Source organism: Kryptolebias marmoratus, linkage group LG15, assembly GCF_001649575.2.
Source record: "Kryptolebias marmoratus isolate JLee-2015 linkage group LG15, ASM164957v2, whole genome shotgun sequence".
Classification (NCBI taxonomy): Eukaryota; Metazoa; Chordata; class Actinopteri; order Cyprinodontiformes; family Rivulidae; genus Kryptolebias; species Kryptolebias marmoratus.
In genome coordinates, this window is record NC_051444.1 from 18,716,626 (window position 1) to 18,733,973 (window position 17,348).

General features: G+C 41.8%; 2 protein-coding genes across 3 annotated transcripts in view; one reads left to right on the top strand and one right to left on the bottom strand.

The window, feature by feature from the left end:
• cep89 (centrosomal protein 89) overlaps nt 1–17,348 on the bottom strand; it is a 37,871-nt gene that overhangs the window by 8,014 nt on the left and 12,509 nt on the right. Inside the window, exon 17 of one of the 2 annotated variants that reach the window (XM_017425890.3) lies at nt 1,940–2,088. The exons of the other annotated variant lie outside the window; for it this stretch is intronic. Within the exon in view, the coding sequence (XP_017281379.1) occupies nt 1,940–2,088 (149 nt within the window). The remainder of the gene's footprint in view (nt 1–1,939; nt 2,089–17,348) is intronic. 2 annotated transcript variants of the gene reach the window in all.
• zgc:165481 (uncharacterized protein LOC100073327 homolog) lies at nt 2,083–12,911 on the top strand. The gene is made up of 2 exons (XM_017425889.3): nt 2,083–2,251; nt 12,093–12,911. Exons 1-2 carry the CDS (start codon nt 2,182–2,184, stop codon nt 12,836–12,838), a joined length of 816 nt encoding a protein of 271 aa, XP_017281378.1. The 5' UTR covers nt 2,083–2,181; the 3' UTR covers nt 12,839–12,911.

Here is a 17,348-nt window from a genome sequence, read left to right on the forward strand (position 1 = left end):
CGTGATAAGAGAGGCTTCATCATAACTGATAGGATCTGTTCCTCTCTGTTACAACCCAACATCTTTTCTTTTTTTTTAACCGCGTGGATTGGATCCAAGCTGGAACTTCAAGGCATAAAATATTGAAATAAACTAAGAAAATCTGAATTAAAAGCACGGCCGACCTTGCTGAGATCAGCCGGTGACATATGAGGTAATGTGCCTGATTTGTCATTACGATGCCCTCCAGGCAGAGCAGGACGGACTCTTTAAAGAATTTGATTAGCTTGCTTTCATTTGATAGCAGCAGGCAGCGGGCCAAGAGGCAAATCTAAAAACAGACTGACAGGGGAAGAAAGATGAAGTGCTCGATTGTTTGCGAGGCACCAGAATCCCCGCCGAAGCCTGGCGTTTAGGCTGGTTTGTGTAAGGTCAGGTGTTACATGCCGGTGTTAAAAAGAATCAACAATACTGACAAATACATGCAGGAATGTGTCGATGTTCGCACGATCCAAAACCAACAACTATGTGAGCATGGCTTGTTCACATCTGGGTTGGAGATATAAAATAAGCAAGTTAAAGCTGAATGAAATGTTATTTGGGCCGCTTAGAGCTTCTAATAACCCAGCCTGATGATTAAATGAATGTGACAACAAACAGCTGCGGCGTCAGGAGAGGATGTTAGTGTCAATCTGATGAATATAAATCAAACGTTCGCTTCTCACTTCTGCCCCCGAAGGGAAGCATTTTAGCTGTAAATCCTTGCAAACAAGTGCTGAAGGTGCAACGCAGTGCATTTATCAGACTCCATCTGTTTATTTATATTTCACCGGGCTCGGCTGTCTGCTGGAATCAGTGGCGTTTAGGGAAACGGAAGTGAACCAAAATATGGTTTCAGAAACTTTCCGTGGGCGATAATTATTAGCTAATAGGTGTGGTTATTAAATTATATTATTTTATTCGAGGTCTCCCTTGAAAAACGTGGCAATCTCCAGGGACTTACTGGCTCAACAACAAAGCTTCCCCATTTTGGTAATAAAGAGTCAGACAACAGAAAATGCGAAAAAAGACGCAAAGCGAGCAAAAACTGACAAACTGCGACTCTCGTGTTCCTATTCATTACATTTTTTCTCTTAATTTCCACAAACACAAACGACTTGTTTCAGATTATTAACAGCTGAAGGAAGAACAAGGTTTAAAGACTTTTTTTTTTTTTTTGGGCACTGTTGAAGTCGAGATCTTCATCCAAAAGTTGAGTTATTACAGTTTGTTACAACCGGTAGAAGTCATACACTAATTTAGAAAAAAAAAAATCTAGTCTGGTCTCTTTATCTGGCTGGATCGGGCCATAAGACTTTATCGACATCTCAGCCCATGTGCTCCGACGCAAGGCATCATGGGAAGACCCTCTATGTGTGTGAAGTCAGTGTTCATACCTGATCTGTGCGTTTTCAGCTACACCCATGTGTGTTTGCACACCTGGTGGCTAACAGCCCGAGACGTCAGGATGTGTTTCTGTGTCTGAAGCAGGTAAACGTGTTTAGCGTTTTCGCAGCGGGAAGGCTGACGCTGTGCGTACAGTCGGGCACATCTGGGCTGCTGTTTTGCTACTCGACTGTAAAGTTTTGCCAACTGTGGGAATTTTTTTGTTTTATTTTTTTTGTGTGTGTAAGCAATCATTAAAAAAAATGTAGAGAACCACAAAGGAAAACCCTTCAATTTTTGGTTTTGAAACTTTTTGTTGATATTGAGCAAACTTATGTGGTGTCTGTCTCTGATGGGTAAATTAGACCCTAAATCAGTCTGTATCTGGCATCCCTGCTATTTAACTACACAAATCTCCCTCATTCACACATTATCTCTCTCCTCCTCCCTTTAACGGCCTCTTCTCTCTCTCTCTCCTCCCTCTCCTTCCCTCTCTCCCCTCCTTCTCTCTCTCCTCTCCTCACACCCCTCCTACCGTTTGAACTGCAGCAGTTTCTCCTCAGCCTCCTGTCTCTCTCTCAGCAGCCTCTGCAGGTGAAGGATCTCCCTCTGGTAAGACGCCGTCCTCCCCTCCGCCGCCTCCTCCAACGCAGCCAGCCTGGTCGACGTCTGCCTCCGGTATACCTGCGCGCCCGTGTTCACACACACACACGCACGCACAGGCACACACACGGGAGCAGAGGAATGAGATGAGGAGTGTTGCTATGAAGGAGGAGGATGCACATGAAGGACAGCGCAGCAGAGACAAGCGGTGTGGAGGAGGGGGAGTCACACACACTGGGACAAGGTGAGGAAAAATAACACACACACACTCACACACACAAATCTGCAGATGTTCTCTGTAAAGGGCTGTCGTTGGGTGGGGGTGTACCCCGGTTTGTGTGTCAAACACATGCCAGTGTTTCCAGAAACTCCCAGTAAAGGTGCCGTGATTACACAGCAGCAGTGGCCGAGCTGCTGGCAGTTCTGAACTGTTGCTGGGAGTGCGGCACACACACACTCACACAAGTGGCAAACGTGTTACTGCAACACGAGCCACTTTGGCAGAATAACACCGGCACGAAAAAGCAAAAGGAGAGCGGCATTTCAAAGTGAAGGAAGAGAACGCAAGAGACAGGGAAAGGGGAAGAGAGTGTGTGTTTGCTGCTCTGCGGTTTGAGACAATTTTTGAAGATGAGAAAGACGAGCTCTGACTAAGGCCTGGGTCTTCCTTCAGCCTGTGTGTGTGTGTGCGTGTGTGTGGGAGTTTATCACACCGCCTTGCTCGTTAAAGCGTAAAACAAACAAATTGCCTGACTCTTTAAAGCGACATTAGGATGAACTGCTGACTTGGTTGTTTGTTTGTTTGGATTTGAAGTCGTGAAAATGTACACGGAAGCAGTCGAGCAAAGGGGCCGTGTTTTAATGACAGATTACAAACGCGGTGCGAACCCGACGGTCCTCGAGGCTCGGGAGTGATAATGTCAAACGGGGACTGCTCCGTCCCAGTGATTCAAACGGGAAGCTGCAACAAAAAAGCAGATTTGGGCCCCCTGACTGCTCCTGCTTGTTGTACGCAGCAGACAGCAACAGGGAGCAGAAAAGAAACTACTCCACCATGATCTAAGTCTAGAGAAAACCTTTATCAAGAGGGCCGCCGATACATTTCAGAAACTGTGTGCGAGATGAATTCATGTTTCTCCCAACACAGCCCTAAAACTGATGCTTGTTTCTGTAAGGAAGTGTTATCCAGTGACAGAGAAAAGACCAAGATGATGTAATGACTGTTGGATGGACAGCCTTTGTGAGTTCATATTTGACTTTTGGAAATCAAATATCTGAAAAAAACAAGGATTATCACAGTAAAAAAATGTTAAATCAAAGTCTCAGCTCTTTTAAATGCAAAATGAGACTTTTTCTTCTACTTTGTTGTCTGTCTTGTGCAGTATTGCCTTGGCAGAGATGCCTTTGTTTAGTTCCTCATGTTTAAACTTTCTAATAGTTTCTAATTCGTCGCTGGCTTCCTGGAATATGCACGTGCAAACATTTGTGACCCGAGTCAATACTGACTTGTTATTTTCAAATCCTCCATCTCTAAAGCTTCAAAATGACAAGTAGTTTGTTGAAATGTATGATCTGTCACCTGGCCTGGCAACAAGCTAGTTTTGCCGTTTGAAAACTGGATTTTTATTGGTCTGCGGTGATGTCATCGGGAATTACAGCCTTATATTAAAAAAAGGGGAATCCCCAAGCTTCACAATGATGCCAAGCATTACATGAAGGGATTTTTTTATTTTTTGGCACTATGGCAGCTGGCAGAGAAATAATCAATTTTAAAGGAAATAAAAAGGATTAGAATAAAAAAGGGATTATTTCTGAAGCCATACCTGTTGGAAAACTTCACTTTAAAAGAAGATTATTTGCTATTTTAATTACAGAGATCACTAGATACTCATTTTTTTTATTTTTGCAAAACAAATTGTTATTATCACACTTTTTTTTCCACTGCAGCCTTGGCTCAATGAACCATTTAATTATTTTCTACACCACACAGAACCGTTTCAAATCATTTTTGTTGCTAAAATTAAACATTTTAGGATTAAAATACAAATTTAACATTAATAGAAACGCACATCGATTTTAATGTATTATCGCACACTTAATACCTTCTTAAGCGCATTTAAGTCAGTCAAATTTACAGATTAAAATTATAAACACAACCGTGATATAGCTTCATCACGACGTTAATCTGCTGATTTTTATTAGTGCATGGCCATGCTGTGGCAAAAAAAAAAAAAAAAAAAAAAAACAGCAATGGAGACAAGATGACCCAGTTTTTTTTTTATTTTTATCAATTTATTACAAAATGAAATTCTTCCAGGGACGAGACAAAGAAAGCAGAATCTATCTGACCTGAGATTGCACGAGAATGTCTTCTGCATGAAACTTATCAGGAAAAAGGACAAGGCCGTAAGAAGCCTAATCATTCATCAAAAAGCAGCAAACTATGAACACAAACTCTTCACATGATGATTCTGTTACAGCTAATGAATCTTATATTTCATAACAGGCTACATATGTTAAAATGCGACATTTCTTTCAGGAAATAAGTGTCTGTAAAGCACCAATATGTCCCAAATCGCACTTTGACAAAACGCTGTCAGAAAAGAAAAAGGGCACTGGCTATTACTTGGGCTCGTTATTTATAAAAATACCTTTACTATGTCGTCGTCTCAACGGGGAAGACAAAGATGTATGCCTGTGCTGCTTATTTAATCTGCAGCAAAAACCCTCAACGCTTTCCTTCAACCTAAAGACAGCTCGTCTCATTGCAAGCGCTTTTAGCGAGCCAAACGTTCTGTGACACAAACGACAGGAACTAAATCAATCCGTTTCCCATTCTGCCACAAGAAATGTCCCTCGCGATAAATCACGAACCACCGCGTGGCCCCTTTTCGATTTTGTTTACACATTCTGCAGCCATCTGAACCATTATCTTTATCTTTCTTTCGACGAGCCAACACAGACGCTTCCAAGCAAAGAACCATAAATCTCAAGCATCATTAGGCCAGGATTTAGCAACATTTCACAAGCTGGGGTTTTCATTCAGCCAACTCCAGGGAAGCTGCTGGTTATAGAAAAACTGAGAGCTTTGCTGGCTGCTGTGTAAATTAAAGCCCTAGCTTTCCAGGAAGAAATGCATGTTGCCCGCCGGCTTTAACGCCAAAGTTTTAGACTAAGACCAACTTGTTAAAGAAGTGAAAATAACAATATGCCCGACCTCATGTGATACGTAATCAGTTGTAGGTGTACATCCAATGATTACTTTCTCAGGGTTTCATTTAAATTTGGGCAGTGGTTCATGAGATATACATGAGCAAAGACACAGTCAGCCGTGATGCGTGGTCAAATAAAAGAAAGAGAAAAGACTAACAGAGCAAAAAGATATAAACTCCCAAAAAGAATAGCTTAATAAGTAATGACAAAAAAGTCACCAAGGTGGCTCCAATTCCTTCCAGGCAGCCTAAATATTCCTATAAATACCAGAGGGCAGGCCAGTTAGGAGCTTAAGACTTTGATTATGGTCTTTCTCTCTGCCCAGCAGACATGTTAATTCCCAGTTGTACCCACTATGAATGGAGCCGGTGTCGTCTGTTGGAGAACTACAGTCGGGGAATCAGAACGTCTCGAGGCACACGATGAGGTGGGCGGGGGAGGCGCGAGGGCGCCAGCATCAGGCCAGCCGGAGCCGTGACATTTAGCCTCCTCAACAAACAGAGCTGTGCAACAGAAACCCTCTTCCATCCGTTTCACCCCCACCCACCAAGCTGCAGCCCCGGGGACCCTGACCTTCTCCACACACCAGCGACAAAAATGCTAAAGACTCGAATGATTTCGGTCGAGGACTGCTGCGACTGCGCTCCATTTTAACACCTCTCCAAAACAACAACAACACCAAAACAAACCCTGAAATCTCCGAAGACGTTTCTTTTTTTCATTTTTCTATTTTCAATAATCCACCGTGTCCCTGCACAACAGGAAACATAACAAAAGGAACAAAATGAGCCCTGATAACTGAATAAATCAATATCTGATTTAGTGAAAAACTGAGGTCTGATCATTATCACACTGGTTAGATGGAGCCAAGTTTCTCGGCCTGATGTGTTGATAAGATTTTTTAAGTAACTAAATTGGGCAACTAGTAAGACGCGCAGCACGGCTGAGTCTTGCTGATCAACAATAACGATGGGCAGTCACACGTCTCTGAGGAGCGTCGCAGAGGGGGTTGAAGGACCGGCGCAGGAACACTACAGCAGGTTGTGCAAAATGCAGGGAATGAGCTTCGATTTGCTATCAGGCTACACCTTGTTTCAAACTCCAAGCTAGCTGTGACTTTACGTTATGTAGCAAGGGTTTTAAAACTGAACAGTCGTGGTCGTGGAGCATTTTTCAGACTGGTCGAAAGGAAATTATGGCGCACGAGACCATTTGGGTGTGTTGGTTTAGGTCAGTGGTCTCCAATCCTGGTCCTGGAGAGCCACCATCCTGCATGTTTTCCTTGTTTCTCTGCTCCAACACACCTGATTTGAATCAATGGGTGATTAACAGGTTTCTGCAGAACATGAAGAGGTAATTTAACCACTGAATCAGGTGTGTTGGAGCAGGGAAACAAGGAAAACATGCACAATGGTGGCCCTCAAGGACCAGAATTGGACACCCCTGGTTTAGGTTGTACAAACATGCATTCAGTCCAAAATCGAACCCAGCTAAAGTTCATCATTTGAGCGCTAACGCAACCACGTATCCGCACTGCTGTACGTGCGCAGCCGGAGTTAGCCCTGCAACCAGCAACTCCTAAAGTCACGGTGCCAAGTGAGGCCGCAGCTGCGGGTGAATGCTGCATTGGAACCACCTTTCTCTCCTCTCATCAGCTGGTTTGCTGTTATTTTAATTGCCGCCTCACGATCTCGGTAACAGTATCATGTCCTTTAATCCATTCCATTAATTCGCCAACTCAAATGTTACTTAACGGTCCCCGCAGCAGTGATCTCATTTAACAAGCTATGAGGCGTCAGTGCATGCATAAACATATTAACCTTCTCTGCTCTAATGTGCTGACTCCACATCCTTCTCGGCATACCAAGCAGGAGGCGTGCTGGCTGGAGTGGAGTGAGGCAAAAAGAAAACACAGGAAGGGAATGAACATGTACACACAAGTGACTGAAGACAGGTACTACAAAAGACAGTAACAGTCTCATTGTACTAGCTGCCTCTGAAATTAGACCAAGCACCTCCGACTGGCCTGTGGTCAGCTCCTGTGGGTATCTGGCCAGTTTCAGGGTGTTACAATATAATACCCAATTTGGAAATGAGATCACATTGTTGAGATCTCAACAATGTGCTAAAGATATAATTGAACTTCCATCAATCCATCGTCCTCCTCACCAAGTTCTCATGGGGGGGCTGTTACAGGCTTTAAAACAAATCTGGTGATTTTTAATTGGATGCTAATCTGCTAAACTAACCTTTCAAGAATATTACAACATAACTCAATATATAAACACATCATTCAAGGTTCTAACAAGGGGAAGTCTACTGCACTGCTCCCCTTTTTAGATGTAGTTATTGTAAATTAGTGTGAACGCTGTCGTAACAGCAGCAGCAGCAGCAGCACAATCTTTTGAATTCACAAAGAAGACACCGTGACAGCGAAGGTCAGGGCTGTCGTTACTAACAGAGAGACAGAAAACAAAGGTGATGGGGGGGGCACACTGGGGTTCCTGCTTGGCGACATTATATAAATAAATAAATAAATGCGATTCTCTTAGTTTAAGGGTTTTTGGAAAAGTAAATGCTTTATGGTCCACACAATAATCGGTGTAGGCGGTATGAATATTGCTCTGCAGTGATTTCTTTAAAATGCAGTGTCCAGAAATGTTATCATTTAAATGTAGGCTAAAAATACAAACATTTTTTCTAGATCCCTTTAGGCTTGAGAGCTCTTTTGTTGCTTGCATTGTAATGTGGCAGAAAGTAAAGAAATTAAAGCGTTCGGAACTGTTTTGGAACCAGAGGGGAAAACACCCATCTTCAGTCTTCAACACTGCTAGACTGTACATGTTAAATTACCAGCCAGTTTTTTTTTTTAGATTTGGACTTATGATGACAGACTGATTTCATGTAAAAGTTTTAATTTTTCCTTTGTCTTCTTCGTCTGGTACAAAACAGAAAGACAGGAGCTGCTGTGAACCCAACAAGCTTAAAGCGCACTTCGTTATTCTTATTGGCACTTTTTAAAATCACATTTTTAAGCTGCTTACCTGTTCTTTTATTACTTTGCATATACATTATTCTACCTGTTGGTCCTGTTAGGGTTTAGATTTTAACATTTTGTTTTTTTTAATGGTACCCAACCCAGCACTTTGGTTTGTTTCCTTTCATGAACACAGTATTCAGAAATGATGATAAACTTCTCAAACCTTAGCTTTGAATGAAAGTTCCTCTCAAGATTTACCACTTTCTCCGAGCAGGATGGCTGCATTTGTCCATGTTTTTTGTCCCGGTGTGACAGTTTAGGAAGGCGTTGAGGTTTGGGTTAAAGGGACTTCTGTGTAGGGTTCAAATGATTCCTTCGTTGTGGCAAATAAAAGCTTTATTGTTGTGATGATGACTGGGGAGACAATAAATCATCATTGGGGGAAATATGAAACAAACACTACTCCCATGTGCTCAAACAAAAACGTTTCCCTCCACAAATCACTCATTCTCTTCATAATTACTAAAATAAGCACAAAGATGTTATAAGAATTGTCTTTTTTGGGTGTTGCAGCAGAATCGACTTAACCTCTTAGCATCAAAATTGAAGCTATTCATCGAGCGTCGTTTTACAGACTTAGAATCAGCTGTAGTCATTATCTATAACCCATTTCAGACTGTTTTAAGATCCTTTCAAAGGAAAAAGTTTCTGAAAGATTTGGCCATATGGGCCACATAAAAACAACGAGGATCTGAAAACACCAGTGAAGTGGTTCTGCGCGTTGCAATTAGATATAATTAGATCTATAAATTTGTATGAAGACAAGCAAAATGATATTGTGTGACTCCCACAGGTTCTCAAAATCACTCACTCCAAAATGTTAAATGTTGTTCCAATTACAGACGCGTTCTGCTGTGTTGCTTCAAATCCACCCTTTGAATTCATTTTTAGACTTTTTTTGAGTTCGGTTTAAAGAGAGAGATGCTCAAGGAAAGGGAGCAAACAACTTCTTATTTCCAACCACAGCTTTTATGTTGTCAGCTGAAAAAAAATAAAAATAAGATTCAGAAAGGGAGCGTCTGGGAACATCTAGCAAATGGTGGGAAGCTTAGGCAGAACAAACTACAGGAAACGCGTAATATGTGCAATCTATTTGGATCCTAAAAAGTGTCTGATCAATAGATTTACACACATTCACCCTTATTCTTTATGTATAAGACCCCCACTTTCTTTAAAAAAAAAAAACCTTGAAAATTGTTTTAAACTTACATAATAGATAGTCCTCACCTGTGTGAGCTGCAGATTCAAAATTCAGATATTACTCAGCTTGTTTGCACTCAGATAATAAAAACTAAGTTGCATGGGCAGAATATAAATATAAACACATATTAGTGATAAAAGGGGTCTTTATACACACTAATAGACAGTTTGTAGCCATAATGGTAAATTGGTAGATGTATAGTGCTTTATCTAATCCAAAGACACGCACGTTCATACGTTAAAGGTTTTTATTTTTCTTGCACAGTTGCAGTGCCGTGGCACTCTGCCTACTTTTGCTCTTGGGTTTGATCCAGAAGTTCTCCTCTCTGACATGTTTCAGAGGGCTTTTTAACGCAACAGACCTGTTGCTGAAATATTTAACAGTCAGCAAGTCAAAGAAAGGCCTGCTGGGTATTTGCCAATGCAACATTCAATCTATATTTTATGTTCATGAATGAATAGATGACAGCCTTTTTTTTTAATCTCCACTGATGGGAGGGGGACTTGTTAGGTATAAGCAAGAGGCAACATGAGGAATCAAACACTTCAGCTGAGGTTAATGAAAGCACTCTCCTGAGGTTTTATAAGACCTTTTTAACATTCACTAATACATTTTTAATTGGCTTCCATGTCTGTGCTTACCTTGCTGATTGCCACATTTGGAGAATACATTACAGAACGCACACAAGTCCCTTGCCATCTTTTAACAAATGAATAATAGAAGAGGCACTGATTATATTGTACAAAAAAAAAAAGCTGTCCGAGTCAACACTTTCTAGTGGCTGATAATTGTTTGCTCACACTGCAAAACAAGCCCCGTATATATGAGTTCAACTAGGAAACTAAAGTTCCTGAGCCAGACTTTGGTTTGTGTTGTCTTAGCATGAAAAACGGATCAGAAGTGATGTCATGCAAGGAGTCTGGCTGTCCAACTGGATGATCTGATGCAAGAACCCTAAATTTCCTGGTTTGTCAGTAGATGTGTAGAGCAGCAAAGATTTCTGCTGCACGTGCTCAATAGCTTTATAGTGATTAACCACAAAGATTTTGTATTAATTGCATCAGTTTTATTACGTTTCTTTGATAATGAGCATGTTGTGGGCAGGCTGTGTCAAAAAAAAAAGGGTAGATCAACTTGACGATTATCTCAAAATGTAGTAAAAAGGATTCCTTTAAAACCAAGTACCTAGAAAGCAGCCTAAACTAAAGGCCGAGAATTTCTTGAAGGAATACGAATTCCCCATCAACTTTTACAACAAAGCTTTAAACTAAATTATGAAGTCATAGGTGTTTTGGTCAAACCTTAAAACACCTGGAAATAAAAGCTGAAATGTTCCTTTCGTGTCTCATAGTCGATTTTTGGTGACTAACCCAAATGTTTTTTTTAGTCTACAGCAAAAGTAAAGGAACTGGCCTCACTGTTCCAACACTTTGAGAGGGGAGTGCTGCAGCCATCTTTGTGGTGGCTGAGGTCGATTAGCTGTTTCAGGTTGACTCTAAATCACTTGTAGATGTACTTCCAATGATTTTTGGAAACTTTCACTCAAATCTGTCCAGTGGTTTATGAGTAAAGCAGTGTAAATACTAGGAATATGTAGCTTTTATCAATTTGTTACAATGTTCTGCAGGGAAAACTTGGGGGTCAGGGTCCTGGCATGGTACTTTGACACATACCACTGGCCTAAACACAATCACAGACCAAGCTCGGGCCTCTAGGGTAAGGGGACTGCCTAACAGCTGTGGGCCCCACCAGGATATTTATAGTTTGTGGTGCCCACATGTGGTTTCACTGGGCAAACATGAGAGGCAGTCCTCCAAGCTCCCTCAGTAATAAGGACTACAACTAACCACAAGTCGGTGTGTGCAGCTGTCTGGGTGTGCACTCGTGACTGAGTGGAAACTACTCTACAACGATGCGTGTGTGAGGATGAGGATGCACCAGTATATTAATATAGACCAATATTTTGAGAAGTTATTCAGTTATTGGAAGGGAGTCATACCCGTCTGTGTTTGTTCTGGAGGTTTGCTTTAATAATTTTCAATCGATTTGACGTTTAATCCCGCACGCACAGATTAATCTCAACTAAAACTAATAATTTAGTCAAACAACCTGAAATGGACGAACGCCTTTCAACAAGTGGCAGCGATTTGCCATTCAGATCACATTGGGCAAGGCTTTATTTCATCTGTGGGAAAATAAACAAGCAAAAACTAAGAGGAGGCTAAAAGGAACTATGTCAAATCCCTAAATTTCAGGGGTTTATAATTTCATCTGAAAGATGCAATAACTCTGTACTGAATTGTTTTTTCCCTGCCACCTTTTCCCACAGATCAATATCGGTAGTGGCTTTTGCTTTGCCACAAAGGGCACAGGGATGACACCCTGATCTAATTCCCAAGCCATAAATCATTCATTGCCAGCAGGTATACAGAGTCAGAGCTGTCAGGGAAGAAGGCTGAGCTCTGACCTCTTCCTGCTGGGAACAGAAACATCCTCTTGTTTCAGTCTGTCCTCTAAGATCAGCCTGAATTCACTGGAAGCTGAAAGAACACGTGATGCTCATCTAAACACTATTAATTATCCCTCTAACTCGCCTTTTTGTTTTCAATCTGTCTCCATATGTGTCCTCAGAACATGACTCGAAGATGAGCTGCCCTCAGACTACGTTAGAAGAGAAAGACTGTCCTCCCCCGGAGGAGTTGGAGTGTAAAATCTGTTACCAGCGCTACAATGTTCACAACCGGAAGCCTAAGATCCTGGACTGCCTTCATCGGGTGTGCGCCCGATGCCTCATTAAGATCCTGGACGTCGCTGACGGAGCAGGCTGCATTCCCTGCCCCTTTTGCCGGCACCAAACTGAAATCACGGAGTACCAGGTCTCCGCTCTGCCCGATGACGTGAACGTCATGTCCCACTTGGCAATGCGGGACAAGTCCAGTAGCTTTGACCAGAACAGGGAGGTGGTCCTGACCCCGAAGAGTTTCTCCTCCACCAGCCCGTCCTGTGACTCCTCCAACTGCCTGGTCATCACCATCATGGAGGTTCAGAGGGACTCGCAGCGCTCCCCAAGCCGGAATGGCAGCTCCAACGTCTACGCTGAGCAGAGCCTGGACTCCGTGTCGATAGGCTCGAACGGGCCCGCTGATCACGATGCCTTGTCTAAGTTCTGTAATCACGTCCCACGCATCTTGGTCTGGCTGCTGGGCTTCTTATATTTTGGCTCGCTGCCTCTAGGAATCTACCTGCTAGTGATCCAGAGAGTAACTCTGGGAATTGTATGTGTTAGTTTAGTGCCATCGAGTCTGACAGTTTGCTTAGTTTATGGGTTTTGCCAGTGCCTGTGTCAGGGTATGTGTGACTGCTTCGCCAGGGGCTGATAGGATGATAACTGGTTGCTCCAGCGTCAGGGAAAGAGTCAGCTTCAGAAAAACAAGGAGGTGGTGTGTTCTGTGGATCGACAAAAAAAGCCTTAAGTTGAGAATAACTTCCTCCTCTGCACTGGCTTAGTAACAAGCCCAGCAGGCAGCTGTCATCATGCAAATAAAGGGCCAGTCAGATGGAATAAGAAGACTCTTCAGTCATGTGCTGTGCTTTCTTTCTTATGCCTACTCCTGCTGCAGCTCAGACTCCAGCTCGGCCGAGAGGAACAGAGCCGCGCCGAGCTCAGTCAATGGTAGGAGCCCGCAGCACACGTACCTACAACCCTGTGATGTATGTTTGTGATCTTTAACTGTTCTGTGTTTGCATTTGCCCTGGTCGAACATAGCGTTTAAGGGCGGGGCCGTTAATATCACACCAAGTAAAAACTTGAAAGTTTAGCTTTCGGAATGACAGGCCAAACCATAACTGGATCCACATTTATCAACTCTGTGCTCAAACATCAGTCCTGAATGTAAACATCCAGTGGTGAGTACGTCAGTAAGTACTAATTTAGAACAAGATGTATGTAGAGACATTTTAAAATTTTAAATAAGAATTGCTGCACAAATTCAATTTAAACCGACAAACTGGACTTATAATGTAAAGAAAATACTTAGTTAACATCTACAGTACTTTTAGTTAGTCAGGCTAGGAAGTAATTACATAATCAAACCTAAATAATTCCTAGATAATTATTGATTGCCAGTAACAAAGGTCTTGTTTGTTCTCACTTCTATAATTTGTAAATGATTAAGTGCTCATCAGGGTGTGAGGCTGATGGATTATACGGACTGTGACGTGTCAATTTCAGCCAATTAAATTAAACTTTACGTTAAAATGAGATCCAGACAAAGTATTTTTTACAGGATAACAAAAATATAGGTGGATTGTTTTTAACTTCAAATCCAAAAACAATTTAAGAATTATTTCACTAAGTACAAAGCACAAACGTATTGTTACTTTTGCTTTTCTCGCTCTCTGCCATATTCCATACATTCAGCCCCTGAGCTGAATCAGTTTGGTTTTTGTGACACAATAAGCTTCGTAAGCTTCACAAGTTCTCCACGACGCTCAGGCTTTTCCTCCGTGTTTCAGAGAGTTGTTTTCATTCATTTTCACACATTTTGTTGTGCCAAAGTTGTCCTTTGAGGCGTTGTGAATGAATGCTGTTAAACACAACAGACATAATTGGCATTTCCAGCAGAGAAAAGCTTCAGGCTGTGAAGTTAATTTACAAACACGTTTCATTACATAACCTGGACTTACTCTGCTCACGAGCAGGGTGGTTTTCAATTAGTCAGTGGAGCCAAACATGTGCCAAACCCAGCTTTTCTCTCCTCACATGTATTTAATCCAGGAGTCAGTTTAGACCCTCTGAGTACAATGGTGATAATTAGGAATGACCTGGAATAACATATATAGATATATCTAACATATTATTCAGTTAAAAGAAGGAAGAGTATTTTTCATCAAAATGCAAATGTAGTATTTTGGGATATTTGATGACAAAGCCTGGATGTATAACAATAATGTAGCTGGTTCTCTGAATGTTGAACTTGACACGCACAAATCAAACTCGATATCTGACAGAGATGTGATTGGTTTGCAAGTGCGTTAAGGAAGGTTTGTAAACAAAGTAATATCCATTTGAATTTTAAGATCTAAAGGTTCCCACCTGCATTAAAACAAGGCAATCATTGTTCTTTCACTTTGTCGGTGGTTTTAATATTGTGGCTGATTGCTCTGTTCTGCACATTTCTACGTTAACTTCTTTTTGTTCCGCTTTCTCTGCCCGTCTTTGGACCCACATGTTCTGTTTCCTCGTGTTTCCACGACATGATTTCCGCTGAGTAACACACAACTAATTGATGCTACGAGACAATGAAATAAATTGAATTATTTTCAATACGAAGCTCGTGTCTTTGATTCTTCGCCCACCGCCGTCCACTTCTGTCTGATTGAATAAGAGAATATTACATACAGTGTAATCAAGGTTACTGCAATTAGGAAGGATTGTAAACACTGAAAACATGTCACTGTTAAAAAATCAATACGACCGAGAGCAGAGAGAGCTTATCTGAAATTTCACAGAGAACAACAGCTGTTGTGTTTTCTACAAGTGTGTCTTATAGCTCCAAGTCAATGTTTCTGTAAGTTGTTATGGCAGCTACTGACCAGAGTTTCTTAATGTTTTGGGGTTTTTTTTTTCAACAAACCTGCTGGTATGATGGTCTGACTGCACAAATCTGCTGACTGGTGAGAATAAGTAAGACATACGGCAATATTTTCTCTTACAGTTCATGACAAAAAGGTAGAATGACAGATGTGGGATTTGGCAAAGCAAAAAATTAAACTCTCATGTGTTTGTTTCCAGGACTATGGCTGACGAAAGAAGTCATAAGGTGCTGAGGCTGCTTTATACAGAAAAAAACAGAATAAGAAAACAGCAACAACACTAAAAAAAAGACACCAGCAGATCAGAGAGGAGATAAAAAAAAATTCATTTTCTGCCCGAATTCCCATGATTTGTTAAAAACAGTGTTTCCAGTTACATGTCGCCTCTGCTAGTCCAACCGTCTGATATCTACTGTTCAGGATCCTGCCTTTCTGGCAAGCTTACCCCAAACCCTCTCTTTCCCTAAACATATGTCTAAAAAACCCAAAAAAGTGCTCGACATATGAGATGACTTGGAGTACAGAGGAACCCTGCCGAGATTTCAGCACAGGAACCATTTCTCTCTCTCTCTCTTTGAAAAATATTCCAATTAGCACAGTAAATGGGGTAATTTTTCAGGGACATTTAGTGCTGACAGGGAACTTTTGACCACCCTTAATAGCATAAAAGCACAATTAGCGGATCCGGAGGTAAGTGGAGAATGGTTTGTTTCTTCAATAGTGATCACAAATGTGGGAGGAGAAGTTTCTACATAGAGTAGAAGGAATAATAATTCGATGTACTGATTACATATAGAATAAAAAGGTAACTGAAAAAGGAGAGAAATCCTAAACTTGGGAAGAACTCATCAGGTGCTCACAGCCTGCAGGTGGGTCATTCACACCTGTGACCTGCATATACTCACAGTCTCTGCTCTAATTCATCCCAAAGGTGTTCTGTTGGGTTGAGGTCAGGACTCTGTGCAGGCCAGTCAAGTTCTTCCTCAGCAAACTCCCATCATCCATGTCTTTATGGACCTTGCTTTGTACTCTGGTGCGAAGCCATGTTGGAACAAGAAGGGGTTGTCCCCAAACTGTTCCCACAAAGTTGGGAGCATGAAACTGTCCGAAACGTCTTGGTATGATAAAGCATTTAGAGTTCCTTTCACTGGATGTACGCAGCTGAGCCCAACTCCTGAAAAACAACCCCACACCATAATCCTCCCTCCACCAAAGTTTACATTTCGCACAATGCAGTCAGGCAAGCACCGTTCTCCTGGAAGCAGACAAACCCAGACTCGTCCATCAGATTGTCAGACAAGGAAGGAAACATCCTATCACAGCACCACGCTGGAATTCACTGAGCTCCTGAGAGCGACCCATTCTTTCACAAATGTTTGTAGAAGCAGTCTGCATGCCTAGCTGCTTGATTTTATACACCTGTGGCCATGGAAGTGATCGGAACACCTGAATTCAATGATTTAAATGGGTTACTGAATACTTCTGGCAATGTAGTACATTTATAAATGCACTAAATAATTTTTTTTTTACCATTTATTGTACACTACCAGCTAAAAAAATCTGTAATCACAAGGATGTCTTTCTTGTTTTTTTTAAGAATGCATTTGCACATGAGACAAACAGATATAAAAGTGGACACTGACGTCTTTGAAATGGTGCAGTCGTACAGCTCAAATTGTAGATCCGAGAAGAGCAAGCTTGCAAGAAAGTCGACAACTCAAAGAGAAATTGTCGGAAATGACTTCCTTTTATTCAATGCAGCTGCTTTCATCTGAGACTTTCCGAAGACGTCTGTCTCGGCAGAGAGAAAGTCCCCGATAAGAGCGCCGCCTGGGTGGACGGCGTCTCGTCTTGTTGCAGGACGTCGGGCCGCGAAGATTAGAGGAAGTGATTTACTCGGAGAGAAAAGATAAATAAAATCCCTAAACATTTCTGAATTCATGTTGCTGCTGCCACCGTCTGTTCCTCCATCAGTTCAGATGACTGAGTCGCCATCAAAAGCAGCTGTAATTTTCAATCACTCTCCCTCACGTCTCCTTTTCTTTCACTCTTCCTGCTGGTGTGTTCATGTTGAAGCACAGCTCCTGTGTTTCAGGATGAAACCAACTGTTGGGGGATCTTTTTGTCTTTAGTTCGATCAATTTTGTGGCATGTCCCGGCTTGGCTTAATCCTGAAACCTTCTTATTTTCCATTTTCTATTTTCTTTCAACACTGTGGCAGAGGACATTTTTCTTCAAACATCTGCAATTTCTCTGTCATGTTATGTCGTACAGTCTTCACTTTCAGGTTTT

Bases quoted from the DNA above. Each gene is read 5' to 3' on its own strand.
- zgc:165481 (XM_017425889.3), top strand. From the start codon at position 2,182: ATGCACATGAAGGACAGCGCAGCAGAGACAAGCGGTGTGGAGGAGGGG. The intron at 2,252-12,092 runs GTGAGGAAAAAT...ATGTGTCCTCAG, and splicing joins GTCACACACACTGGGACAAG to AACATGACTCGAAGATGAGC.